Source organism: Sander lucioperca, chromosome 9 (assembly GCF_008315115.2).
Source record: "Sander lucioperca isolate FBNREF2018 chromosome 9, SLUC_FBN_1.2, whole genome shotgun sequence".
Taxonomy (NCBI): domain Eukaryota; kingdom Metazoa; phylum Chordata; class Actinopteri; order Perciformes; family Percidae; genus Sander; species Sander lucioperca.
Window position 1 is genome coordinate 18,226,945 of NC_050181.1, and position 27,985 is coordinate 18,254,929.

The 27,985-nt window shown below is 41.4% G+C and overlaps 1 protein-coding gene across 14 annotated transcripts in view; it reads right to left on the reverse strand.

Moving 5' to 3' along the window:
- The window catches only part of pard3ab (par-3 family cell polarity regulator alpha, b), a 354,566-nt gene that overhangs the window by 186,477 nt on the left and 140,104 nt on the right, over positions 1-27,985 (reverse strand). For all 14 annotated transcript variants that reach the window (XR_004898393.1, XM_036005563.1, XM_036005564.1 and 11 more), the window contains exons 3-5: positions 27,663-27,846; positions 16,884-17,071; positions 14,063-14,206 (exon numbers count right to left, since the gene is read on the reverse strand). Coding sequence is in view for 13 of the 14 variants with exons in the window: in XM_036005563.1 (XP_035861456.1) it covers positions 14,063-14,206; positions 16,884-17,071; positions 27,663-27,846 (516 nt within the window). In the remaining variant the exon portion in view is untranslated. The remainder of the gene's footprint in view (positions 1-14,062; positions 14,207-16,883; positions 17,072-27,662; positions 27,847-27,985) is intronic.

Genomic DNA, 27,985 nt, shown 5'->3' on the forward strand with positions numbered 1-27,985 from the left:
CACTGAAAATGTTTGAGTTTGTTCATTTTCATTCACTTTAACAAACCATACTTTTTTTTTCTTTTTTTTAAATATTCCATCAGTTACACATTTCCTAGAATATCATGGAGGCCAAAAAGTTTAGTTTTTTTCTAAAAGATTACATCTGACGTATCGTCGCTGTGGGGGAAACCTCGTATGTGCATATTTCATCCTTTAAAGTTTTCCCATAAACCAATGCTATTGGTCGCTCTTAACGTCTGTCTGTGGGTTTTGCAAATATTTAAACAGTGACGAGGTGATTTTGTCCGACTTCGTTTGAGAAAAATGTCTCAATGAAATGTTTTCAAATAAGCCTTTTTTTCATTTTCTGAAAAACATTGGTTTTGGACATACAATGTTTTGACCCGACAGCGAGGATATGTATATTATTTGGATGGACAATTGTGATTCACAGCCTCTAAACTTCTTATGAGGCAGAAATTCACCTAAAAAACCCCTGTGTTTACGCCCTAGCCCGGCCCTCTGAGGCTGTCTGGCAGTGGATGATTTATTTAGACAGTAATGAGCCAGAGTTGAGCTGAACGTTGTTGTAGGCCTGAATCCAACACACACTGACACAATTACCTGGAGTTGGCTCTCCTGACAATGTCAAACATGACACAGGTGGAGGGAGAGTGTGTGAGGACAGGACAGTGTGGGTGTGTGTGTTTATACCATAAGTAACCCATATGGGAGACGGAACTGTGGAACGTATCACACACACACACACACACACACACACACACACACACACACACACACACACACAGCAAACATATAAATTATGCAATACTTTCATCAGTAGGCCATAGGCTCCATCACCAGTGTGTTACCTCATTCGGCGATAGATAGTGACTTAACAGACATTTATTTAAATATAAATCATTGAGATTGCCACTTTCAACAAAAGTCAAGAAGCATGTGTGCACACATACACGCTGAATAAAAACACTATTACACTGTAAGCATATGCACCAAAAATAAAGTCTTAATGGCCATGTACAGTAAGTGCAACACACACACACACACACAGAAACGCATGCACGCACGCACGCACACACAATATCTTGAAGAGGATGTGGATGTTTTTGTAACACAGTTGAAATCATTAAACGTTTACTGTGTTGGTATATTTCTAACAAGGTAAGCGGTAAGATTCCCCCACAGCCACCTGTAGACAGAGGTGTTGGCTGCAGTGTTGGGAACATGGGGGATGTTTCTGTGATTCAACAGTCAGTCAACACAAGTCAAACAAAGCAGGTATCACAAATCAATCCCAGAGCTGTCTGAACTAAAAAATGGAAATAGTGACTTCAATTACTTCATTGTAGGACTGGGCAATATGGAGAAAATCAAATATCACTATATATTTTACCCAATACCTCAATATCAATATTGCGGCGAAATTGTAGGGTTGACTATTGGTGCTTTCACTAAATATTTACACAATGTGATTTTAGATATATAATCACCAGTAACGTGGATAAAATGACTAGGTGGGTAAAAACAAATAGAGCAGCTACAACAGTCTGGTCAGAAAATGACATCACTTTACTGTAATGCAGCCTTTAAAACCAGGACCAAAAGACAACACTCATGCAATATTACGATACCCAAAATCTTAGACAATATCCTGTCTGATATCTCAATATTGATATAATATCAATATATTGCCGAGCTGTACTTCACTGTGTTATATGATCACTGCTGGGCTAAGGCAAAGACACAAACAGCATTTTCCAAAACACGAGCATAACACAAAACAAATGAGTCATCTTTGCAGACCTTTGTGTGTTTTGGTCAGATGTATGGGGACAATACTGTAGGTCTAAACTGAGTGGTGCAGTCAATGTATGCCCTGAACACAGGGGTGTTCGGGTGGGCGGTGGCTCGTCACACAGCTTGTTACATGATGCACCGTTTACAGACATGACACCCGAGATGGGCTTTAACAGACAAAGCCGACCAAACTGCCCCTCTGAGAGGAAGGAAGCTATGGATAATGGTTGCAACACACACGCACGCACGCATATGTAAGTTATCATTTTGCAGTATAGCCTTTTTTTCCCAGCAGTGGCTTTCTCATTACCTCGGTTCGGTTTGTCTGTTTGTTTGATGGTTGGTTTGTCTGTCAGCAGGATAACAGAAGAATTACTGGCCCAATATTTATGAAACTTGGTGAAATGGTGTAGCATGGACCAAGGAAGAACCCATTATATTCTGAATCTCCCCGTAGGAAATCAATGGAACAAACGGCGCAGAGCAGTTTTGCTGCCTATCATGTGTAGGCACCTTTACATTACACAGCGTCACCCTCAAATTGTGCATTATGCAATAAGTTTAATAGTGATCACAACACAAGTTTAATAGTGGTCCTGACTGCTGATTCTAATAGTTTTGGAAATATAATTTGCATATCATAGAAGACTGGACTATATAGCCTTGCTGGAGTTCTGCGCTCTCTGACTGCATGGGCCACTAAAGCACAGACTTAAAAAGAACGCATAGAAACTATTTCAATTCATTTTTATGTGAAATTTTACCTAAATCTAGCATTATAATCAATGCAAGTTCAAGGCTTACTGATGATCCAAATACATGGAAAATCGAATCATCACACAAAATGAATAATTTGTTGTATGTCAAGAGTAAAATATTTGTTTTAACAATACCCCATCTGCAAACAGATACATGGTTTCCAGTGCTTAGAGTCAATGTTGGGGGGTTCAGGTGTTAAGAAAATCAAGCCTCTGATCCTGTCCCAGATACAGGGACATATCTGACTGTTTTTCCATTTGCAGGATTTCATTGTCAGAGCACAGCGGGCCTTCCTAATCAGCTCTATCCCTCTTCTGTCAGATCCCCCAGATTCTCCTCTGATAACAGCTGACACCTGCTGTTGTCATCCTTCGTCTCCGTCTTTGATCGTTTTATGGACCTTTTGATAAACTCCCCCGCAAAACACTCTCGTCTCCACTCTCATCTCCTTTCACCAGCCAGTGTCTCCATGTCTTGTTCCTTCTCTCTGCGCTAATGATAAACCAGTGGAGCGCAGCAGCTATACAAAACTCAGATTCTAATCTTTGATTTCTATACTGGATGTGTCTCTACCTTTCCTGAAGGGCTGGATTCCATTTGATTCTTCACCATACATGGGTGCTGATTGGATTTGCATTGTGATTTGCATTTATTGCGATTCTAGAAGTATTGGGATTCGATAGTATCGAGTATAGCGATTTTCTTTTCCTTCTTTAACAAAAACAAAAGTTGAATAATACACTTCTAGAGACAATATGTCATTTCTAAAATCTGATTTGGTCTGATCTGGTTTTCTAAAAGGAATGCACATCACATGTCAGGTCAGTCAGTCAGTCTGACGTTTATTGCATTTGTAAAGAAGAACATAACATGGATTTTCTGCATTCGCTCCATTTTAGTGTAAATGGATACGATGGAGTCTCCGTCGGCGGTACCGTAGAAACTATTTATGTGAATCATTGGTGAAAAGAAAATATATTTAAAAAAAAAAATCACGATACTAGGAAAAAAATAATTGATTCTAACAATCACTGCAAAAACAATATCACGATTTTCAATTTTTCTCACCTACCCCTACTTTCCTGTAACTCAAGCGGTGGATTAAGTTTGAGAAAGAGCTACCATCAGTTCAACCTGATCAGGTCTATTTTAGGTTAGTCTATATCGACCACGTTCCACTTCCGGGATTGCTCCGGTCCCGCTAGAAATTCCGCCGGATGTGCGTCTCCTTCCTGTTGGCGTTCTAACCTCTGGTGGATTTGTGAGGACTATGGTTAATTGCTCCTCAGATCTCTGCAGGGTAAATCCAGACAGCTAGCTAGACTATCTGTCCAATCGGAGTTTTCTGTAGGGCTGAACGATTAATTGCATTTTCGATAATATCGCGATATGTTAAAACGCGATTTCCTAATCGCAAAGGCTGCGATTTGGTCACATGACTCACGAGAGTAATCAGTCTGCACTCCGTAGAGAAAGCATCAACTAGCATGCTAACGCTACACTGTACCTTGAGCTGATTTCTGTCATTCAAACAACTCTGAGTTGTAGTTTAAAACTTTTACAGCCATTTTAATAAAATGAAGGGTTTTATTCGGGCTTGAGTCTATACATGCAGTTAATGGATACAGGCACACAGAACTCAAGGCTCGGTTAGCAACGATTAGCTCTGATTAGCGGTTAGCTCTGATTAGCGGTTAGCTCCGGTTAGCGGTTAGCTCCGTTATAAAGATATGAGTGGAGGAGCTGCCACTGAGAGGGGTAACAATCAGACTCTGATAAATGACGTTCGGGGAGCTTTCACGGCAGCGTGGCCGCGGTGTTTCAACAGTTTTATTAGTACAGTTAATCCCACGGCAGGAACACCAGCAACTAGCTAACGTAACGATAGCCTCTCTGAACAAGTGCACACGGCAGCACGCAACTTCACGAGGGGGAGGGGCTGGAGGCAGCTCCTCTCTGTGCACTGTAAAAAATTGTGTGTGTGTGTGTGTGTGTGTGTGTGTGTGTGTGTGTGTGTGTGTGTGTGTGTGTATATATATATATATATATATATATATATATATATATATATATATATATATATATATATATATATATATATACACACTATATTTTACTATACATTATTATATTATTCTTTGTTGAATACTACAGAAGACAAAGAGCTTAAAAAAATAATCGAATCGAAATCGCAATATTTGGGGGGAAAAATCGCAATTAGATTATTTTCAAAAATCGTTCAGCCCTAGTTTTCTGTTGCACGTTTTTCCTCCCATCCCGAAATGCTATGTGGACCAGCCAGACCCTCCTCCGCAGCGCTGTGGAGGAGGGCAATGCGAGACTAATCCCCAGCCCTACTTTCCTATACCTCAAGCAGTGGATCAGGTTTGAGAAAGAGCTACCATCTGTTCAACCTGATCAGGTCTATTTTAGGTGTAATTAGATCTTGGTAGCAGGTGATGAACAGCAAACGATCAGCTTGTGTGTGTGCCAGCAGGTGGCACCCTGAGGTGGATATCTCCTCGGGGGGAAACTGCAGAGCCTCAAGAGGAGAGGTGTCTTTCATCTTCCCTCCATCTATCTATCTATCTATCTATCCCTGCTCCCTCACCCTGTCCCTCCCAGCTGGAAGGGATCTGGGCTCCCACAGTTCTCCGTCATATTAAAACCAAAAGATCAAAGGCGACGAGGAGTGCGGGAGAACAGCAGCAAGAGGGAGAGAGATAGAGAGAAATAGAAATATAAAGGAGGTGACGTGAAGAGCAAAGAGAAAAAAAGGATCAATAGCGAGAGATGGGAGTACAAAGGAGAGGAAAGGACAGGCAGCGAGTTAGATAGAAAACATTTTATATGACTTATGATGTGTGCATCGAGAAAGGCTAAAGGCTGAGTTTACACCAAACTTCTAAAAAGATTGTATTTGCTTGAAGCAGAAAAAACGTTTTTTAAATAAAGAATAATGTGCAATCAACTGTGCGTGGGTCTCCATCCAAGTGTTTTATGTCATGTTATTTCAAATTTGTGCATAAGAAACCTGACTGGAAACGGCAAAAATTCTACAAAAAAAACTCAAACTATTGCAAACATGTTTTTAGGCCTGTCAAAATGATTAGATAATTGTCATTTTATTTTTTTTTTTTACATAAATCAGTTTCTTTGTTTAACCGCAATGAATTGCTAACATTAGCTAAGGTCTTAAGGCGTATGACTGGTAATTGTTGATTTTGTTTAGATATGCCAAAATGTAAAAGTGATTATTGTTCGGACAATATTTTTATTATTATTTCGATTGTTAGTTGTTGACACTTGACTCTATACCAAAAGATATATCCTGGAATTCACCCAAAAACTTTAATTTGTTTAAAATAGTAATGAATGTACAAATATTTTTAAATTTGAGTGAAAGAGACAATTATATTGATAATCGCAATCATTTTTGAGACATTTCATTGTACAGCAAAAGTTGGAATTGTTACAGCTCTACATGTTTTTACGCTTGGTGGAGATGGAAAAGTAAATGTGGCTAAGTGCAATGGAAACAGATTGAGGGAATAAATTATATTGTACCGTCAATGCAGAGGCCACTGCAAGCTCTCCTCGTCTCTGGATGGCTTCTAACACGCTTATCTTATTACCAGAACTCTTTCAAGAGCACACAGCTGGAATATTAGTTGTTCAAAACTCCCTATTATATCCCTACATTATCCAATGTGCTGCCCGTTATTATACATCAATCTTTTTCCTTTGTATAATGTATGACTGGCGCTCTTTTAATTACGTCACCTCAATGCACCCTCTTCTTCTGCAGGGGTATAACGGCACCTGCCATTCTCGCTCTAACTTACACTACCCTGGTAACAGAGGGTTGAGGTTAACGGCTATATCGCAGTGATACGTTGCTTCTTCACAAGAACAAATCCATACTGTCAGCCCTAGTAGTGCTACACTTTAAAGGCCATTTAAAGTGTGTGTGCACACTAGGGTTGGGAATCACCAGAGGCTGCACGATACCATATCATCACGATACTTAGGTCACAATGCGATATTATTGCTATTTTAAATATATAGCATTATTCTGCGATATATTGCAATTTATTACTTCAATTTGTTTCCCAATTTCAAATGATGTCCCCAAGAGGCAACGTTGTCAACATCTGTTTTATCTAAAAAGATACATTTCTTTTGTTCATCTCACTTCGGTTTTATTGCTGCAAAATGGGATTGTCAAGCAGACAAACTGACCAACACATATATAATAAAAGATTGTTACTTGGCGTCTGTGTATCGATACGGTATTGCCACGGAAAATATGGCGATACTACGCTGTATCGATTCCCCACCCCCCCACCCCCCACCCCCCCACACCCCTAGTGCACACATAACTAGGCATAAACCCAATGCATTGGTTGCCAACGGAGGCAGGACAATAGACTTTGCACATACTGTTTGTTATGGCGAACTTTTGATTGACTGACTTTTATCGTGGAGATGCAGCGGACGTAATAACCGGGACTGGTGTGTGTAAAGTAACCGCCGGTAAACCCAGCAGTGTGACTAGCGGTGTTGAAGCACAAACTGAAAAATGGGTAGTTGAGCTCACTGCAACAGTGCTTGCTGGTAGATTGGACAGGTCGCAAAATGCTAGAAAGGCTAAGGGTTGATATTAAAGGGTGATGAAGCACAGGTATAGAATGCAGAGCATTCCCTCCTCCTGTGATTTTATTAATGACTGAAAAAAATCTCAACGATGTCATCAGTGACTATCCGACCTCGACTTTCATCACATTAGAGTTGACTTTAAAAAATCTGAAGTCATGCAACCCCCCTAGTCCTAAAGGCTCGGGACAGCAAGGTTGTAACTGCACTCGCATCTGCAAACACTCACACACACCTGCAGTATTTATCTGTACACCCATTAGCACTACCCCGACACACAGTACAGAGACAGAAGGACAAAACACATGCACACACACACAAACCTGTCTTACTCTCTTCAATCTACAGTAAGCTCCACAGCAGCACCTACTGGTCATTTGTTCAGAATCTACACTGATCCTGCTGCTTTGAAAGAGGGGGATTGTTCACTCATCCACACACACACACACACACACACACACAAATAGGGAGTGCTATGGATGTGTATACACACCTGCATATACAAACAAAAAAATATGCACATTTATTCACATTTACACTAGAAAAAACTTGAACATGCAGGTTTGGGTGCACATTATGCATGCACATAGGAACACACAGCTCCACGCTGAGTCTGAGGTGATTTATGAGTATACGGCTCTTGCATGATTTATCTCGCTAAAGCTGCACTGTGCACCTGAGAGACTCAACTCTCCACTACACACACTGCATGGAGGCTTGTTAGTTAGGAAGCACTGGAGAAAGGTAGGTGTGTGTGTGTGTGTGTGTGTGTGTGTGTGTGTGTGTGTGTGTGTGTTGCACTTACAAGGCACTTACAAGACTTGTTTTGGTGCGTATGCTTACGTGTAATAGTGTTTTTATTAAACGTGTATGTGTGCACACGTGCTTGTTCACTGCTGTGGCATCTCAATGATTTATATTTAAATAAATGTCTGTTAAGTCACTATCGCCAAATGAGGTAACACCCTGGTGATTGAGCCTATGGCCCACTGATGAAAGTATTGCATAATTTATATGTTTGCAGTATTCCTAACCGGGTGTCTGTGGCGACATTTCCAAAAATAATGATGTATTAAGTCACTGCAAATGTAAACCCAACATTTCCTACTGCTGCAGCTTCACACTAAAAACATTTAACTGGCAAAACACAGGTTGACTTTTAGAAGTATTCACAGGGAGTGCAATGTGTTTGTCAGTAAGCTTGACAGCGGCCTACTATCGTTCATTTTTTGACAGGATCAGTTTGAAATATTGCAGGGAGTAATGGAACCGTTAGGAGCAGCCACAGTGAGCTGTTAGATGAAGAGCTGCAGGCGACAGGCTGCACACCTCCCAACTTGTCAGAGAGCTAACAACTACTTTCACGTTGGCTGTTTGCAGACTCATGCCGTGTGCAGCATAAAGAGCACAGATGCACACAGAATGATGGAAAAAGGCTGATTGCCAGATCTCTTTATTAAAACAACAATAGTTTGTTTTGCTGTTCTCAGTATTCTGGGACCTGCAGTATTAAACCGCATTTGCTGTGACCACCAGTAAATAGGGTGTTGCCAACTCAACCGGGACTGAAATCTTAAGTACGCGAAAACGCTCACAGTGCACACATGCATACATCAGCATTAATATTCCTGCACAGGTATGGAGGTGTGTGTGTGTGTGTGTGTGTGTGTGTGTGTGTGTGTGTGTGTGTGCGTGCGTGCGTGCGTGCGTGCGTGCGTGCGTGCGTGCGTGCGTGCGTGCGTGCTGACCTGCCTTCAGTATGTCTGTGTAACAACATCCCCAGTGACTTGTGTGAAACCTCCACCCTACCATGAAAGATAACTCAACACTCCCTCAGCAGTCTAATGGCCGAGGACACACAGCAGCATGACAAACACACACTGACACACACCAAGCCTGCGTTTACACACTGTAGTCTTGCATTGCCAGACCTTCCTCCACAGCGCTGCGGAAGAAGGTCTGACTAGTCCACACAGCATTCCTGGATGGGAGAAAAACATGCTCTGGTCTATTGGTATTTCTTTAAACCAATCACAATCGTCATGGGCGACGCTAAGCTCCGGACGGAGCCACGGTGCCTCTGCTAAATAGTCTCAGGAAGGAACTTGTTTTGGTGGAACATGTGGACGTTCAAAAGTAGTTTAAGTGGTGCAACAGAAAACTCAGATTGGACAGATAGTCTAGCTAGCTGTCTGGATTTACCCTGCAGAGATCTGAGGAGCAGTTAACCATAGTCCTCACAAATCCACCAGAGGTTAGAACGCCAACACAAAGACAGAGGAAGGGGACGGACATCCGGCAGAACATGAACAATCCCGGAAATGAAACGTCGCCGATATAGACTAACACACTGTGATACACACACTCTGATACACACATACATGAATGCCAACAGTGTGTTCTGCGGTGAAATAAGTGCAGTACAGTCTGACATCCAGTAGGTCATCTATCTATAAAAGTAAAGAGTCTCAGTCCGTTAGTCCGTTCGCGTGCAAAAGAACAATAACAAAAAAAAATGTCACACAGCACAGCGTAAGTAAAGACGGAGGCCATTGTGTACTATCGCTTAACGTACTTTTGTGTGAATAAACAGCAGTTCAATTTTGCTGTTGGATGCTGAATATACTCTACTCTTTTAAAATGAGCTACTGGGCCTTACATATTAATGTAAAAATGCAGTTCTTTTTGTGATTCTGCATTTGGAGCATACATTGTTATGTGCGCTGGAGTTTGACGGTATGTGTAAGGTGTGTGTCTGGCTCCAGGTATCAGCAATAGAAGTGTTGCTGGATCTCAGCGGAACACCTCCAGGCGTAAAGTGAACATATCGGGGGGGGAAAACCATTGCTGCCCTGGGAATACATCTCATCCTAACTTAACAATTTAATGAGAAAAGAAAAGCAGCCAATTGCTTTAAGCGTTGTTACTACACTGTTATGTATTTGGGGTTTTTGAAGATTTCTTCAAGCTTAAAAAACTGAAAAATATAGTATTCCTGATCTGAAAATGTTCAAATATGATCAAATGGATCACTTGACACACACACACACACACACACACACACTTATACAGCCCGAGAGGAGTAAAATGAGAGAACACACTACAGGAAACAAAACACACAGAAGAGATATTGACAAGAAACAGATTCAAATCAACACACATATACGTGTGTGTGTGTGTGTGTGTGTGTGTGTGTGTGTGTGTGTGTGTGTGTGTGTTTTGTGCATGGGGTTCAGCTGTCCGCGCTCACACTGCAGCCGATGGTGGCTTTTCTGCTTAATTGGTTGATTTGCACCCAGCTCTATGGCTGCCTGGATGTCTGAGACATGCTCACAGCTGACACATAAAACACACACAGCCAAAGTCATAAACACCCATAATGGATGGACACACACACACACACACACACAATCAAACATATACACAGATGCATAAATGTCCTCATGACACACACACACACACACCTCTTTTTTTCTCCGCAGTCTCAGCACCTCCAACCAGCTCTCATTAATACACACTCGACTGACAGCTTGCAGTTGCCATGGCGACCCCCTACCTGTTGCCAAAGGAGGCTGGGAGTTTAGGGGCTTGTGAACGCAGCTCAAAACTATCGCAGTTCAATTTGCGCTGTGTGTCAGTGAGCCACCGGTGCTGCTGCAGGCACGCACAATTACCCACTCGGGAACGCAGAACAGTTTCCTTCATTTCAATGCCATTCAATGTGGCTCACTGCAGTGCCAAGCAATGCCCCGTTCTGTAGGTTTTGTTATGAGAGAAGCCGAATTTTCCACAGGGGTAAAATAGGCCTACTTCATTATATGACGCTCTATTGTAATTCTTCTCTTCATTTCATACTCCTCTGTTCCATGGTATTCATTCTAGGAAGATAAGATGAAACTAACTTGAGGAAATTGTTAATTCATCATTCCTAGCTGCTCTATTCTAATTAAATCACTGCATACTCTATTCTGGCGATGCTATTTTTCATTTCCATACTGTTCTATTTTACGACCTTAACAAAGGTTTAATATACTACTGGAAAACGGCTCATGAGGCTAATTGTGTCATAGCAGAATTCTTTTCTTTTGCTGTAATAAATGGTAGCGCAAGTTTTAAACGTATACAGAGGTTGATTGGCCATTAAAGATGCATGAAAAGCCCCAAATTAGCTCTATTTACAAAACGTACTGTAGATAGACTTTGTTTTTTTACTTTCACTGAGCAACCTTGTATTCCCAGGATGTGTTTGCTGCTTCTGTCTCCAGAACCTGTCCCATTTTACAGCTTCTTTTTTTTTTCATCCCACACGACCTTAAACTCAGGCTCCATCAGTTTCTACACAAAACATGAAGCAAGGGTCTCCTTTGGCTGGTTCGGTATTCAACTCCACTTCAACAAAATGAAATATAGTGAGTAGAGTTATTAGACCATCACAACAACAGAATAACATTAAACATTAAAAAAAGAACTATATCAGTCTACAATCTACAGTGGATACTAACAGACTTTTGCTTCTACCAAAAGTAATTTTTCTTCAGTCTGGTGTATCTAATCTATTCCGTCATTTGATTATCAAGTCTGGAACAAAAGCAAAGCTCTTCTCATCACAGCAGAGTTGCAACATCCTTTCCTGGAACAAAGTAAGCTAAGTGGAGCTTAAATCAACGTGACAGAAAACAGTGACAGAGAGATCTTTCACAAGACTGGCCAACAACGTGTGTGTGTGTGTGTGTGTGTGTGTGTGTGTGTGTGTGTGTGTGTGTGTGTGTGTGTGTGTGTGTGTGTGTGTGTGTGTGTGTGTGAGAGCGTGCATGCGTGCCAGCGAGAAGAAAACTTGGATTCAGACTGACTGGGTCATTTTCCTTGCCACCACACATATATGCAAACACACACACACAACACATATACACGTGTGTACATTGTGTGTGTGTGTGTGTGTGTGTGTGTGTGTGTGTGTGTGTGTGTGTGTGAGGAGGACAGATGGCCTTCAGCAGGTCATTAATACCAACTACACCATCCTGCAGTCACCTCTACCACTTGACCCCCTTCATACTAAAAGCTGTTGGAAGACAGATGAGGAAAACGGGGCAGCTCCACTCTGATATATGGTGAGAACTCGATGTACGCTTAACCCTTCGGTGGAAAACACTGGTTACAGAAGAACTTAGATTAAGGACAAAAATAGAAACAAGTTTGAGTTAGATGGCACTCAGTAGAGTTACTAAGTGTCTTCCATGATAAATCCAGATCTAGTATAGTTTCAACATAGTGTGTAAATTTGCAGGTTTAAAACGGTACTTTGAGGTCGAGGCGACTTTAAAGAATTAGCACCATGAAAACCAACTGATAATGTCGACTTATGTCTTGAACTAAAAGTTGTACTATACCCCAAAAGACTTTGGGCTGAAGCCAGCTGGCTGCCAACATGTATCTGCATGCTGTGCCTGTATGAGACAAAATATATTGTAAGTCATCTGGATTTGTACAGAATGAATTTGCTAGCCATTGACAACTAAAAAATATGTATATGTATGTAAACTACAACTGGCACTGTCAAATTGTGCTTGGATTTGCACCAGCGTTTTTTTTACTCAATGGTATGTTGCATTTTGAAAAAGACGGTAAATGGCACGAAAAATAAATGCAATCAGTCTAGACTGCCAACATCGATCAACATGCTGAATCAGCCAACTTCTCTCTGATAAGGGCCCACTAGTGCTAATGGACACACTGCAAAAACTACAGGTGATGGTCAGCCACATTCAGCCCAGTGGCACCCAACAAATAGTCTTGCTTTGCCAGACCTTCAGTCTGGCTAGTCCACACAGCATTCATGGTTGGGAGAAAAACCTGCTCTGGTTTATTGGCATTTCTTTAAACCAATCACAATCATCTTGGGCGGTGCTAAGCGCTGGATGGAGCCACGGTGCCTCTGGTAAATAGCCTCGGGAAGGAACTTGTTTTGGTGGAACATGTGTACGTTCAAAAGCTGTTTTAGTCGTGCAACAGAAAACTCAGATTGGACAGATAGTCTAGCTAGCTGTCTGGATTTACCAGAGTAAGGTAACGGACATCTGGCCGAAAAGAGGGAGAGCTGGCGGCACCGGAACAGTCCTGTAAATTAAACTAACTGTTGTTTAGGGGCATCGGCTCTTTACCCAAAAGGTGGGTGTCCCAACAGCAAAACATACCTATATCAGTTCACATGAGTTCAACTTCAGATTATTATCTCAATAGTCTGACTTGGATACTCCCAGTAAGTGATGCGGATGTCGAAACACAGCACAGATGTTAGACAAACAAAACCAACAGCCCATAAAAAGAGAAGATAGCGAATGTTCTGTGAGTGTGCACACACAGCATGGTGTTTCATGTTGTTTTAAGGTTTCACTGATATTATGAAAGTAAAAACATGTCTTTTTTTTGTAATACAACCTATGCAACGACCAAATTTGAAGTGAATGGTGCAAGTGGGTCATGAGATGTTATCATATTTTATGATCATATTTTAACAAGACGTGAACAGAGGCCCTAGCCCAGGCAACCCCCCACATATCCAGTTAAACAGGACCATATGCACTGTACATGGCTCATGGGATTTACTCTATCAACATTATGTTGTTTCTCCTTCCATGACTTATGTGTCAGTGTGGATTTATGGGGGAAGTTCCTCGCGTTTTAACCTCTACACTGAGGGCCACGGGAGTAGATTTTGTGGTAAAAAAAAATTGGTCTCGTGGTACTGTAAGGTACTACATGAAAGCATCCTCCACACAGCAAGAAGTCTGTCCAATTTGTCTGGCCCGTAGTGTACTCATGTATACACAGGTATTGAACACAGTCCTACCTGCTCCTGTCTCTCCAGCCAGCGGTCCACCATGGGGTGATTGGCGCTGAGCGATGAGCGGGCCGTCTCTCTCTGAAACTCTCTCTGATTGGCCCATGTCCCTGCATCCCGCGGCAGACTGCGGTACGTGTCCATAGCTTTACCCTGCACAGACACGGAAAAACACAAGTGTGTTGATGAATGAATGCCAATGTTGTTGTTGTTGTATAATAGTTAACTTTGGGAGTTGTATGGGTTAGTGAAGACAGGGTCATTTGAAACATAGTATGTACGACACATACAGTCCAAACCATCAACAAGCATTTGAGTCCTGACCAAAGCATAACATGCACTGGATCATAAATGACTCCACATCCTATACTGTTCATTAATATTGCCATATCGTAATTACTGTGTAGAGATTTGGGGGAAATACATTCAAAAGGTCACTACAACCAATATTTAGACTATAATAAAGGGCTATAAGAATGTACATTGAGTTTTTGTAAATAATGTAGTGCTGTCAAACGAATACATGTTCTTAATCACAATTAATTCTATTATTTTGCATTTCAGATTTTTAAGCTTTTAAGTACATATTAACAATGGAAAGCAATTCTTACCAGTGTATCTTGATTGGGAATCAAATGAATGCAAAGAAAGTGACTTTATGAAGTTGATTTTAAGATTTGTATTTGTTTATTATATATTTAATCTAGTCACACATTTGAATCTAGAGTCAATATTAGGGTTGGGTATTGTTTGGTTTGGATAGCGGTGCTAAAGCGGTACTTTTAAAACGGTACCGGTGCCTTAACGGTGCCTGAACCGATACTTTTTAAGAAAGTTACAAAAAAGAAGGGTACTAAACAGTTGGCGACATTAAAGAATGGCTTGTTTATTGCTAAGGCCATATCGTCAAAGTTAAATGTTTAATAATAATGTAATCACTATAACAATAACTTATTTCACTAGTAAATAGCTGTTGAATGACAAAAACAACCACCAGATGGGAAAAGGGCATTTAACAACAACTTTGAATGCACCACGAGGCTGTAAATTACCAGTTTCATTGAACGCACCGTCTGTGTTTTTCCAACAGCAGCAGCTGCAGACAGCTACATCCGGTGTTGAATCCTCTACAGTAAAACACAGTCAAACTTTACACCGTTTAGAGTTAGCTGTCAGCATTTTAACCGTGTTTAATCCAGCTACTAGCTAGTAGTATAGTGTTAACTAGCTAGCGGTAGGCTAACGTTAGCTTCTGTTGAGTATAGTGTTAACTAGCGTCACATGCAGCGATGTTTCTGTTTCCTGTAAGGTCTGTTTCAGAGCATCAGAGAGAAGAGCAGACATACAGTATCAGTGGCTCCAGAATGAGGCACCGAAATCCTCGTTGCTATTCCTGCAGCAGCAGGATGTGTTACGAGGAAGTACGGCAAAATAGTAGCCTGTTAGGCACAACGCAAAGCTGAGTGAAGTGAAAATAAATTAATAAATGGCGGCATGCGATTAATATGATTAAAAAAAATGAAAGCATTATGCTCGGCTCTTAATCGCATCGCGATTAACGCGTTAATGCTGACAGCCCTAAAATAATGATTTCATTATTAAGGGGTAGGATTAAATAAGTTTATACTTCTTCCTACTCCTTTTCACGCATATAATTAAGAAAATTCGCTAATGAAATGAATTATGTTGTCTCTTTCTCTTTTTCAACTTCTGTTGTCTTTTTTATAGGGCTGTCAAAATAACGCGTTAATTTCGATTAATTAATCTGAGAAAAAATAACGCGTTAAAAAAAATAACGCAGATTAATCCATTCCATATTGACATTTGACCCAGAGCCGTTCTAGCCACCATTGGACTGTAAAATGAAGGAGGGAGACGAGAATGTTCTGCCTGGATCATTTACTTATAAAAATCTTCTTCCTGAATAGGGTTGGGTACCGAAATCCGGTGCTAATACGGCACAGGTGCCTTCACGACCGGTATCTACCAGACCGAATAGCACCGCGGATTTCGGTGCCTCATTTCGGTGCCACTGATATGTCTGCACTTCTCTCTGATGCTCTGAAACAGACGATACAGGAAACAGAAACATCGCTGCAGCTAACGTTAGCCTACCGCTAGCTAGTAGCTGGATTAAACACGGTTACAATGCTGACAGCTAACGCTGAACAGTGTAAAGTGTGACTGCATTTCACTGTAGAGGATTCAACACTGGGATGCAATGTGCCGCTGCCGTTGTCGGAAAAACACAGACGGTGCGTTCAATGAAACTGGTAAACTACAGCCTCGTGGTGCATTCAAAGTTGTTGTTAAATGCCCTTTTCCCATCTGGTAGTTGTTTTTCTCATTCAACAGCTATTTACTAGTGAAATAAGTTATTGTTATAGTTATTACATTATTATTAAATCATTTAATTTTGACCATATGGCCTTAGCAATGAACAAGCCTTCTTTAATGTCGCCGACTGTTGTTTAGTACCCTTCTTTTTTTTTCTTTTTAACTTGCTTAAAAAGTATCGGTTAAGGCACCGGGCAAAAATTATGTATGCGATTAATTTAGATTAATTAATCACAGAGTATGTAATTAATTAGATTAATTTTTTTAATCGATTGACAGCCCTACTTTTTTATGTTGAATTTTACATGCTCGAGAGAAAAAAAAAAAAAAAAAAAACATTTGGGAAATGCTTTTTTCCTAAACAGATATATAAAGGCCCTCAATGCACCTGTACAGTATAAATTAAACACTGTTGTGCCACATGTAGTTGAATGTGTACCATCAAAATGTAATGGAATCATTTGAACTGAGTTTCTGACAGCCAGAGGCCTACCTTCCTCTCGAGGCTGTTGGTGCCAGAGGAGTGGCGAACTTTCAGGAAGCCGGCGGTGGTGGACCAGCGTGTTGGGTTCTTCCTCGATGGCGGTTCTTCTGTTTGTACCCGTGATTCGCCGCTGCTGAGCGGCCCGTTGATGGTCAGCAGGGCGGGGTCGCTGCTGCGCCGCACGTGGAGGGGCATATCTGAAAGACAGGAAAGAAAGCAAGGGCGTTACTGCAAAATGTTAAGGTTATTGGATACCGATAGTTGTAGGAAAGAAATCCTTTCCTTTACTCTGGGAGGAAATAATATCACTGCAAACTTGTTTGCATGAAAGTGCTGTATCGGCATTGTATGTATAGAAAACCATACCAATGCTGTAGTTGATAAGACTCAAGACAAAGGTTTAATGTAACGTTCAGGTATGATTGATGTAAATAGGCTGGAACAAATGTTGTTGCTCAAACAGTGTGGGATAATAAAGGCAATTAATCATCAAAATTCCATTATCATACCATTGTGGAATAAATCAGATTTTTCCCGTTAAGTCTAATCAGGCAGCTCTAGTTTCTACTTTACTGCCAGTGTATCACAGAGCAGCACACTGTGTGGGAACAACAACATGAGGAAGAGCCTAGTGAGACACACCAGTGGAAGTGGATGCCTTCCATAAAAACTCTTCACTCGGTTTAAAAGTTGCAGTGTGTGGGAAGTGGGCCAAGGTCCAAATAAAAACTCCACAGGCACAAAACACAACAGCCAGGGCTTGTACACAAGACATGATGTTATGACATTCAAAATCTCCCACTGTTGGACCTCTCCAAAATCCTGCAGGCCTATTTGGCTTAAATGCACCCCGCGGACCACACAAGAGAGATTGATTATAAACGAATAAGTGAAATTGTTTAAAAAGCTGGAGCATCTTCTTTAGATGACAATGCCAAGTGTCATGTTCCCATGTTCTCTTCCAGGATGTTCTGCTGCTCAAACACGGTCAGATGTTTTGGAGGGTGGTGTGTGTGTTCATACAGGAAATACTGTCATCTGTCCAAAGAAAGGAGTGTGTGTCTGAGTCAGCGGTTATTTGAATCTGTGTGTATTGTGAGACTAAGTGCATGACAAGATTAAGCATGTCCATCTGTGTGTGTGTGTGTGTGTGTGTGTGTGTGTGTGTGTGTGTGTGTGTGTGTGTGTGTGTGTGTGTGAGTGAGTGAGTGAGTGTGTGAGTGTGTGTGTGTGTGCCCCTGTTTGTGTCTATACTTGCTGATGAACTAATGAGGAAGAAGGTCAGTGTGTGTGTGTGTGTGTGTGTGTGTGTGTGTGTGTGTGTGTGTGTGTGTGTGTGTGTGTGTGTGTGTGTGTGTGTGTGTGTGTGTGTGTGTGTGTGTGTGTGTGTGAACAAAATGGCTAAATGTTTGTTTAGAGGGATGTGCATTTATGCAAACTGAAGTTGCTCTGTGTGTGTGAAAACGTATCAGTGTGTGTGGGTTTGTGAACCATTATCAACTGTGTGTAAGAATGTGTGTTAGTGATGAGTCTGTTTTTTGGGTGTAAGCAAACCAGTGGACATGTGTTTGTATTTAGAAATATCAGAGCCAACATCTACAGTAGGTTTTGAGAATCTGGAAGTGTGTGTTGTTGTTGTTGTTGTTGTTGTTGTTGTTGTTGTGTCACCCGGAGCGTGGGACCTAATTTGCTCTGAGCTGTGGAAGGCAGCGGCACTCTGGGAGATGGAGTACCGGAGGGGCAAGCGTGCAGGCTCAACACCACCCAAACTACAACTCCCAGGAGGCATTAGGACACAGGCTTGTTTCTGATTGGCTTGTTTCCTTTGTTTCCTTCATTAAGCGGCCATGGCATGATAATCATGATAATTATGATAATCATGATAACCATGGCATTCTCAGGTGTCCTGATATATAAAGTAACCCACTCTTGGCCTCTATCTATCTGATATTTCTGTATATCAGGACACCCTCTGCTTACTTTGCTGTCATTAAAACTGCTACTCATGAACACTAAGCCATTATCAAATTTGGAAAATTTAAAACGTAATACCATTTTTTAAACAAGCTTTTTTGTTGTTTCTTAGCCTATCCAAGAGCCCATTCAAGCCCATTTCCAATTTTTCCAAATCGAGGCACCAATCACAACCGTTGAGGCGGGCTTTACACGATGAGCAGCTTTTTGTTTACATTCAACATGATGGCCACCGAAGCGCAGCAACCCGTTGATGTCGCTGCTACGTCACCCGGATCGTTGGTCTGATAGATTGAAGGACTATCCAATGCGCCCAGAGGCATTTGAGCGGCATCCGTTGGTGACGCCCCTTTGGAAATGGGCTGTGAATGAACCTTCCCCAGACCCACTCTCATTTACAACTGAGAAGGGTCTGGTGTCAGTCAGGCTAGTTGTTGCCTGGCGTGTCTTCTACAATTAGCTTAATCTTTTCACCTGTATGTAATCGTTTCGATTGTGTGTTGCATTGTGAGAGACGGTATATTAAAAGCACACTCAAAAATTAAGCAAACTTAGGATGCATACTGACATTTTTGAATATATCCAATTTATATGTTTTTCCAATGTGAAAACACTACATACATTCTGTAGTGTGAAACAGTAAGCACACTTCTCTTTCACTGTCATAGAGCTGCAGAGAACTTTGTTCATTTCAAAAAACACCTTTCATTAAAGTAAGTTAGTCAATCAAGGAATCAAACATTGTTATGCTCTCTGTAAAGCAAGCTACTAGAGGAATGAATATTTAATAACTTTGAACAGTTTTAGTCTACAAATATGAACTGTGAAAAGCAACCTAACATTACCAGCACAGAATTCAAAAAAACTGCAGCTCTTTAAAAGAAGTATCAGGACTGCGTTACTTTATTTTAGAGATAAACGACTAAATTGCATCAGCAGCATGCAGCATGACTTTTAATAAAAAAAAATGTTTTTGCATTTTGAAATCAACTTTTCAAACTGGCATCTGAACGCCTCACATGTTCACAACAGTGGCATCGTCCTTTCATCAGCATTTCCATGTCTGCAGGGGTTTTGAGTTTAACAAAGCCAAGAAATGAACATTAATCAATTTGTGGATTTCAACAGAGCGCTCTGTCTAATAAGCTTAATCACTTCTCTTTTGAGTTTGTGGGCAGAACAAGAAAACTGGCAAAGCCCCAACGCCTCTCATCTCATCTGACATAAATCAGTGATTGAAAGCTATTCTCATTAGGCGCGCATGGAGAAAAAAAATAATTTAATTCCTTCTCTACCATGTCAGACATTTCTCTTAAACCCAATAAAATCCAGCTGATTAGATTCAGTGTTGTCAATTAAACAGGGTGAGAATGTATTATGGAGACGGTTAAATTGGACATAAATGGCAGGTGTGATTATGCCCAAGATTTCCATTTCTTACTGCATGGTAACATTCAGCATCTCACCCAGAAATCCAATTAGCAGTGGAGTGACCTCCCTCACACAGTGAGAGAGAGAGAGTCTGTCTGCCTGCCTGCCTGCGTGCGTGCGTGCGTGCGTGTGTGTGTGTGTGTGTGGCGCTGCCGTGTCAATCAATGGCGGTTCACAGGTCACTAGTGTATAAGTCAGACTCTAACTAATGGGGTATTTTTTGTGCTAATAAAAGATGCAAATTAAAAAAGTTTGTTTTTAACTTTAATTTGTTTATTGGAGTGTGTGTGTGTGTGTGTGTGTGTGTGTGTGTGTGTGTGTGTGTGTGTGTGTGTGTGTGTGTGTGTGGGAAACAAATAAAAAGGTCAGAGTGCGTATTTCTTAGGTCCAGTGTGTAACATTTTTAGTTGTTCATTCTCAAAATCTGTGTTGCCCGTTAGCAAACTTGTCCTTTTTCATGAATATTTACCACCACCATCAATTCCAAGTATTCCTATTGGCTTGAAATTTTACATTTGCGTTTGCATGAACTGGGGTAGACGCTCCATATTCATGCCTCATCTTAAAATACATTAGCCAGTAAGGGACATACAGGACATACTGCTCCGCCTTTCATGTTTTCGCTGTAACACGATAAACTCACAGCTGCTGCTAATGCTGCTAATGGGTATCGTAGCTTCCTGAAGAAGAAAACATGGAGGACCACACGTATTCAAAATCAAAATTTCAGGAATAGGAGTCTTCTTCTTCACCCAGAAAAAGGAGATTGAAAAGAGCAAGAGACCGTCTTTTTGAAGCGTGAAGGCTACCGTAGCTGTAATATCTACTTTGAACTACGTGGTGCGAGAGAGTTGATTGATATATGATCTCAACGCTAGATGGGAGAAATTCCCACACACTGGACCTTTAAAGTTCTGAGAATTACGCTTAAGGATGAGGAAAAACACCTTAGGTGTAAAAACATTCTTTGCTAAAAGTGAAAAACAAGGCATATGTTGATGATATAAATGCAGGGAAGCTGTGATTGAAGTGCGGGCGGTATATGAGGCGGCAGATATGACGGTGAATCTCTATCAGCTGATAATCAAACAGCAGCAGATAGTGGAGATGCTGGGGCCTTCATTTCATCAAGTGTTGGCAGAGACAGTACACTATATTTTCCGTGAGGAGTTTTGAAGTGCACCCTGTCAGAGCAGCTCTCAACAGGGCTGGACCCGAATATTCGTTCGGTGGGTTGGTATTTGATTTGAAAATTTGACATTCGAATATTCGTTTTTTCTTTTTTTTTTTTTTGCACAACCTGGCATCCCCCTCCAAACAGTTCTCATTCGCGCTTGAATATGTTTGAAATATAATACTCTCTTTTACAATTTTTTTATATAGCCTAGCCATTTTAATAGGATGGACAACCCAACCTCGTTATACTTAATAAATATATTTGCTTCTTCTTGGACTATTCTCTGGCTAGAGCAGAACAGCGCAGTCTGCATGGACAGAAGTGCCTGAGCTTGTATTTTGGGTTAAGCTGCGTTGCTTTGACATTGTGGAAAATAAAATAATAGAAACAAAATGTATTATCCTTTTTACCCGTTATTATCAATCTAAATTAATCTAAAAAAAAAAAAAAAAGCGAAATATAGAAGACTTTGAGATTTTACTGGGACGTCACGTCACATGCCCCAGTTAAAACGCCCATGAGTTGAACGTCATTACCGTCACGATTCAGCGAAAAGAAGACAAAAATGCCGAAGACTTCATCTGTGTGGGAGAACTTTAAATGAAGTGAGGACAAGACAAAGGCAGAGGGTCAAATATGCAATTTGAAACTGGCCTACCACAACAGCACATCAAGCTGAGAAATCCCCTGAGTTCTGTAAGTAGAACGAGCTGCTTTTAGCCGCCATTTACACCTGATAAAAATGTGCACTTCATTTTCATGGAAAATAATGTGACTTGCGAATAGGCTACGGCAGTTAATGACGAAAATATAGACTACCTTATTAGAAATATTTCTTCAGTTATCAGATCTGTGTGTGTGTGTGTGTTATATATCATTAGTGAAGTCTCCGTTCTCGGGGCATATAAGCCCTGCTCGCGTGAGGCGCGCCGCTTCCTGCTCGCGCTGTTCTGTAGTTTATTAAAAGTTTATTAATTCTGAACGCGTCTGGCCTGTCTATCTACAGTGAGGAAAATAAGTATTTGAACACCCTGATATTTTGCAAGTTCTCCCACTTGGAAATCATGGAGGGGTCTGAAATTGTCATCGTAGGTGCATGTCCACTGTGAGAGACATAATCTAAAAAAGAAAATCCAGAAATCACAATGTATGATTTTTTAACTATTTATTTGTATGATACAGCTGCAAATAAGTATTTGAACACCTGAGAAAATCAATGTTAATATTTGGTACAGTAGCCTTTGTTTGCAATTACAGAGGTCAAACGTTTCCTGTAGTTTTTCACCAGGTTTGCACACACTGCAGGAGGGATTTTGGCCCACTCCTCCACACAGATCTTCTCTAGATCAGTCAGGTTTCTGGGCTGTCGCTGAGAAACACGGAGTTTGAGCTCCCTCCAAAGATTCTCTATTGGGTTTAGGTCTGGAGACTGGCTAGGCCACGCCAGAACCTTGATATGCTTCTTACAGAGCCACTCCTTGGTTATCCTGGCTGTGTGCTTCGGGTCATTGTCATGTTGGAAGACCCAGCCTCGACCCATCTTCAATGCTCTAACTGAGGGAAGGAGGTTGTTCCCCAAAATCTCGCAATACATGGCCCCGGTCATCCTCTCCTTAATACAGTGCAGTCGCCCTGTCCCATGTGCAGAACCCCCCCCCCCAAAGCATGATGCTACCACCCCCATGCTTCACAGTAGTGATGGTGTTCTTGGGATGGTACTCATCATTCTTCTTCCTCCAAATACGGTTAGTGGAATAATGACCAAAAAGTTCAATTTTGGTCTCATCTGACCACATGACTTTCTCCCATGACTCCTCTGGATCATCCAAATGGTCATTGGCAAACTTAGGACGGGCCTTGACATGTGCTGGTTTAAGCAGGGGAACCTTCCGTGCCATGCATGATTTCAAACCATGACGTCTTAGTGTATTACCAACAGTAACCTTGGAAACGGTGGTCCCAGCTCTTTTCAGGTCATTGACCAGCTCCTCCCGTGTAGTTCTGGGCTGATTTCTCACCTTTCTTAGGATCATTGAGACCCCACGAGGTGAGATCTTGCATGGAGCCCCAGTCCGAGGGAGATTGACAGTCATGTTTAGCTTCTTCCATTTTCTAATGATTGCTCCAACAGTGGACCTTTTTTCACCAAGCTGCTTGGCAATTTCCCCGTAGCCCTTTCCAGCCTTGTGGAGGTGTACAATTTAGTCTCTAGTGTCTTTGGACAGCTCTTTGGTCTTGGCCATGTTAGTAGTTGGATTCTTACTGATTGTATGGGGTGGACAGGTGTCTTTATGCAGCTAACGACCTCAAACAGGTGCATCTAATTTAGGATAATAAATGGAGTGGAGGTGGACATTTTAAAGGCAGACTAACAGGTCTTTGAGGGTCAGAATTCTAGCTGATAGACAGGTGTTCAAATACTTATTTGCAGCTGTATCATACAAATAAATAGTTAAAAAATCATATATTGTGATTTCTGGATTTTTTTTTTTTTTAGATTATGTCTCTCACAGTGGACATGCACCTACGATGACAATTTCAGACCCCTCCATGATTTCTAAGTGGGAGAACTTGCAAAATAGCAGGGTGTTCAAATACTTATTTTCCTCACTGTATATTGCACCAAATACGACACTGCACTCCCTTGTGAAGTCGTTTGGATGAAAGGTTCTCAAAATAATCCAAATGCAAACAAACAGACAGACACATAGAGATTCCTGCCTTTATTAGAGATAATAATATGTTCAGCCCCCTCTCTCCGAAGCTTCGAATATTCGATGCTCATTACTACCGAAGCTTTGAAGCTCAAAAAATGGTATTCGGACCAGCCCTAGCTCTCAAGTGATCAAGCAATGGATTACAATGTACTGTATGTTCACAGAAAAATGGCCAATACAGGAACTTAAGTTTTTTTTTGCTCCATTTTTCATTCTTTGAAAAAGAAAAAAAGATCCTTAGTTTCTCACTACAAAGATATTTTGCAAAAGCATATTTTCTTTTTCAATTTTACTCGTGTTAAATCTTGAATATCACCAGTAGCAATCAACACGTGAAATTATAGAAAATTGGCCAAAATGTAAAAAACAAAACAAAAAATCTAACTAAGGCATGGGGAAAGTGTGCTGCTGGCAAAGTAGGTACATTAGAGAACACTTAGAATCAGGAGAATATGGTGCAGACAAAAGATGCATGGAAAGAGACTGCAGACTAAATTGAAGCCAGCTGTCAATGTTAATCTAAAATGACCCTATTTCCAATTAGGATTCGTCCTTTCAATTCTGGTTGTTATCGATTCCAATTCTTTGAGGGGTGGAGTTAAAACAGGTCACCTGTTTATTTCACAGATAAGAGGAACATTTTATTTTGATTCAATGGTGATTTACAGTTTTCGGGGATTTTGTCAATGTTAAATAAAGCCACACAACAAGCGGCAGGAAGTATGGTAGTCGCTACGGAAACCAAAACTTGCGCGTGTTAAAGGTGCCCTGCAACACACAACAGTTTTTAATTGCATTTTTAAATATTTTCAAAAGAAATAAATATGTTGTAATAAGCGGAGAAATCAGGCCAATTACAAAAGCGTCTGACGTGGTGTTGCCTGAGCTCATTACTATTCATGAGCTCGCCCAGTTGCGCTGGGTAAAGGATGCTGATAGCCAGGCTCTCATTGGCTAGCTGTTAGCCAATCAGAGTTAAGCAGCTTCGCTCATTGAATATTAATGAGAACTGGCACAAATCGAGCCAAGTCTTATTGCAGGCTTTCTATACCACGCTAGAATGGCTTGAAACAAGGTAACCAAGGCAGTTTTTCCAAAAAAAAAATGTTACAGAGTCCATGGTAGTAGCCTGACTGACACCAGACCCTTCTCAGTTGTAACTGAGAGTGGGTCTGGGGTAGGCTCATTCACAGCCCATTTCTAAAGGGGCGTCACCAACAGATGCCGCTCAAATGCCTCTGGGCGCAATTGGATAGTCCTTCAACCAATCAGACCAACGATCCGGGTGACGTAGCAACGACAGCAGCATCAACGGGTTGCTGCGCTTCGGTGGCCATCATGTTGAATGTAAACAAAAAGCTGCTTCGTCATTGTGTAAAGCCCGCCTCAATGGTTGTGATTGGTGCCTCTATTTGGAAAAATTGGGAATAGGCTTGAATGGGCTCTTGGCCAGACGGACTTGCAGAGCTAATGTCAAATTTGCCGGAAGTTTGTCAGGGTTTTCCCAGGCTACCATGGTAGAACTTCAGACATTACCACAGAGTAATGAAATGCGTGTGGCAGGGCACCTTTATTTGGAACCGATGATCGGATTCAAAACCAAATTTTCCAAAGGATTCCAATAAAAAAAAACAATCCCATTAGAATGGTAATTTTTGAAATGATTCCAAGTTGGAAGCGGTTCTCGATGCCCAATCCTAACTATGTGGTCTTTTCAAAAGTCTCAAAAAGACTTTTCATTCTCATTCGTCTCCATCTAGGACCCCAACAGGCTACTCCATCCAACTTAATAGACTCCCTGAGGTCTCCTACCCATACGTTTTTCTAAAATTCTAAATAAATGTAAATAGTTTCAATTCTTTAGTTTGTAGTTGTAGAAAAAGTGAAGGATTTTTACTTTAAGTCACCACTTTTACTTTTAGCAGTTTCATAAATACAGATCCAGAGGGACACAGAAAGAGAGAATATTTGAGAAGAGAAACTAACAGTGAGAGTGTGTGTCTGTGTATATCTGTGTGTGCATGCTTGTTTGCTCCTGCTTATAGTTGTGCGCCAAAGGTTTTTGCTTGATCCAAATTGACAAATCACCTACAAGAGTCAGTTTCCCGTCCAAACACATGGCAATTACAGTAGAAGAAGCCACTTGGCCGGCAGGACTGCAGAGGTGGACGGGCTCGGCGTCACATTTGATTTAGGAGGCAGCGAATACAACCAATTAGCCATTTTGGCCGAGGATCAAACGACTATCTGTGCCTAAAAAAAAAGCCCTTCTGTCCAATTAACAGAATTTATGGCCGGGGCGGAGGAACCGCAGGGCTGTGATAAGGTAATTTGTTGGGTTTGCTGTATAGTGTGGCAGTTGCTGATATTTAATGCTAATTACGATGACAGATTTGTAATTTTTACAGAGTATAAGAGGAAGTGACTTCATTATTAATCATCTGTTAAGTAAGTGTTTTAGCTCCTGATTGCACCCTTTGACAATGGTCACGCTATTCATGAATGCAACACACACACACACACACACACACACACACCTGGTTGAGCCAGAATCCTTTCTCTTGATACCACATATTTTGCATTCAGCATTTCTTTTGTTTGGGCCTTGTTGTATGAGGTTTTTAAAGCCAAAGCTGATGAATGGCCAGTGCCGTCCATATGTTTGTTGCTGTCCCTTGTGTTGCTGCAGATATGTTACCTATTATGCGTTACATAGATAGGTTAAAGGTTACGCAGGGAGGGGAATAACATTCAGCTCCCTGAAAATAAAGATTCTTCACGCGTCCCACATCTCCAGTCCGAGTTTGTGTGCGACGTATGCCTACCATCCACTAGAAGACTCGGAACAGACTTTGAAAAGACTAAAGTCTGACACCATCTCACATCTAACGTTAAAGACTGTCATAACATGTAAAGACTGGGGATTTTGCAGGGTCACACATTGCAAGACTACATCTAGATTTGTTTTGAAAGATTTAATCAAGCTAGCTAGCTACTGCTAGCGTTAGCTGGTAACTTAAGGGAAAGTCTGCAAATTTTCTGTTCTACTGTATATGCAGATGAATGTCTCCAGTACCTGGAGGTCTGTGTTTATCCGCTGGTAAAACTCCCGTTGGATGACGCGCTTCAGAAGGGTTGAAAACCAGCAACTTTCCCTCTTTAGCGTTTAGCTTAGCGTGGTGCCATAGCAACTGTAAGTGACACTGGCTCTAGCTGTTTGCTGCTTCCTGTTTGATGCTGGAGGGAGAGCACCCATTGGTTGTTAACAATGTTAACATGATTTATCATCACTACCAAGACTTCAAACTTAGGATAATATCAAACACGTTTGATTTTGTTCGAACGTCAAGACGGGAAAAAGACGGACTGGGACTGAGCTTTATGATCTTACACCAAATGATGAAGACGACGGGAGCGCCCCGACTCTAGCAAGACTCTCAGGATTTCATTACGATATTGGAAATAGATCCCTCCAGTGTTGGGACTTACTGGTGCGCAGGGCCGATGGCGTGACCTCGATCTCACTGGCGGCCTGGTAGGGCTGGAAGGCCGAGGCTCCACTGCCAGCACTGAGGTCTGCAGCAAACAGGTCGGGGCTCTGGGTCCCTGTGGAGCTGGCGCTGGTGCCATCGCCTCCATGGTGGGGCTCCTGCTCCTCATACACTGCGATCAGCTGGAGGAGGGAGGCAGAAAAGATGTTAGATTTAACAACATGCTGCTTCATAAAATGCATATCATGAAACGTCAACAGGCTCAACTGATATATGTTCTCAGAAAGAAAGGGAGCAGTGGATGAAGCACAACAAAAGAAA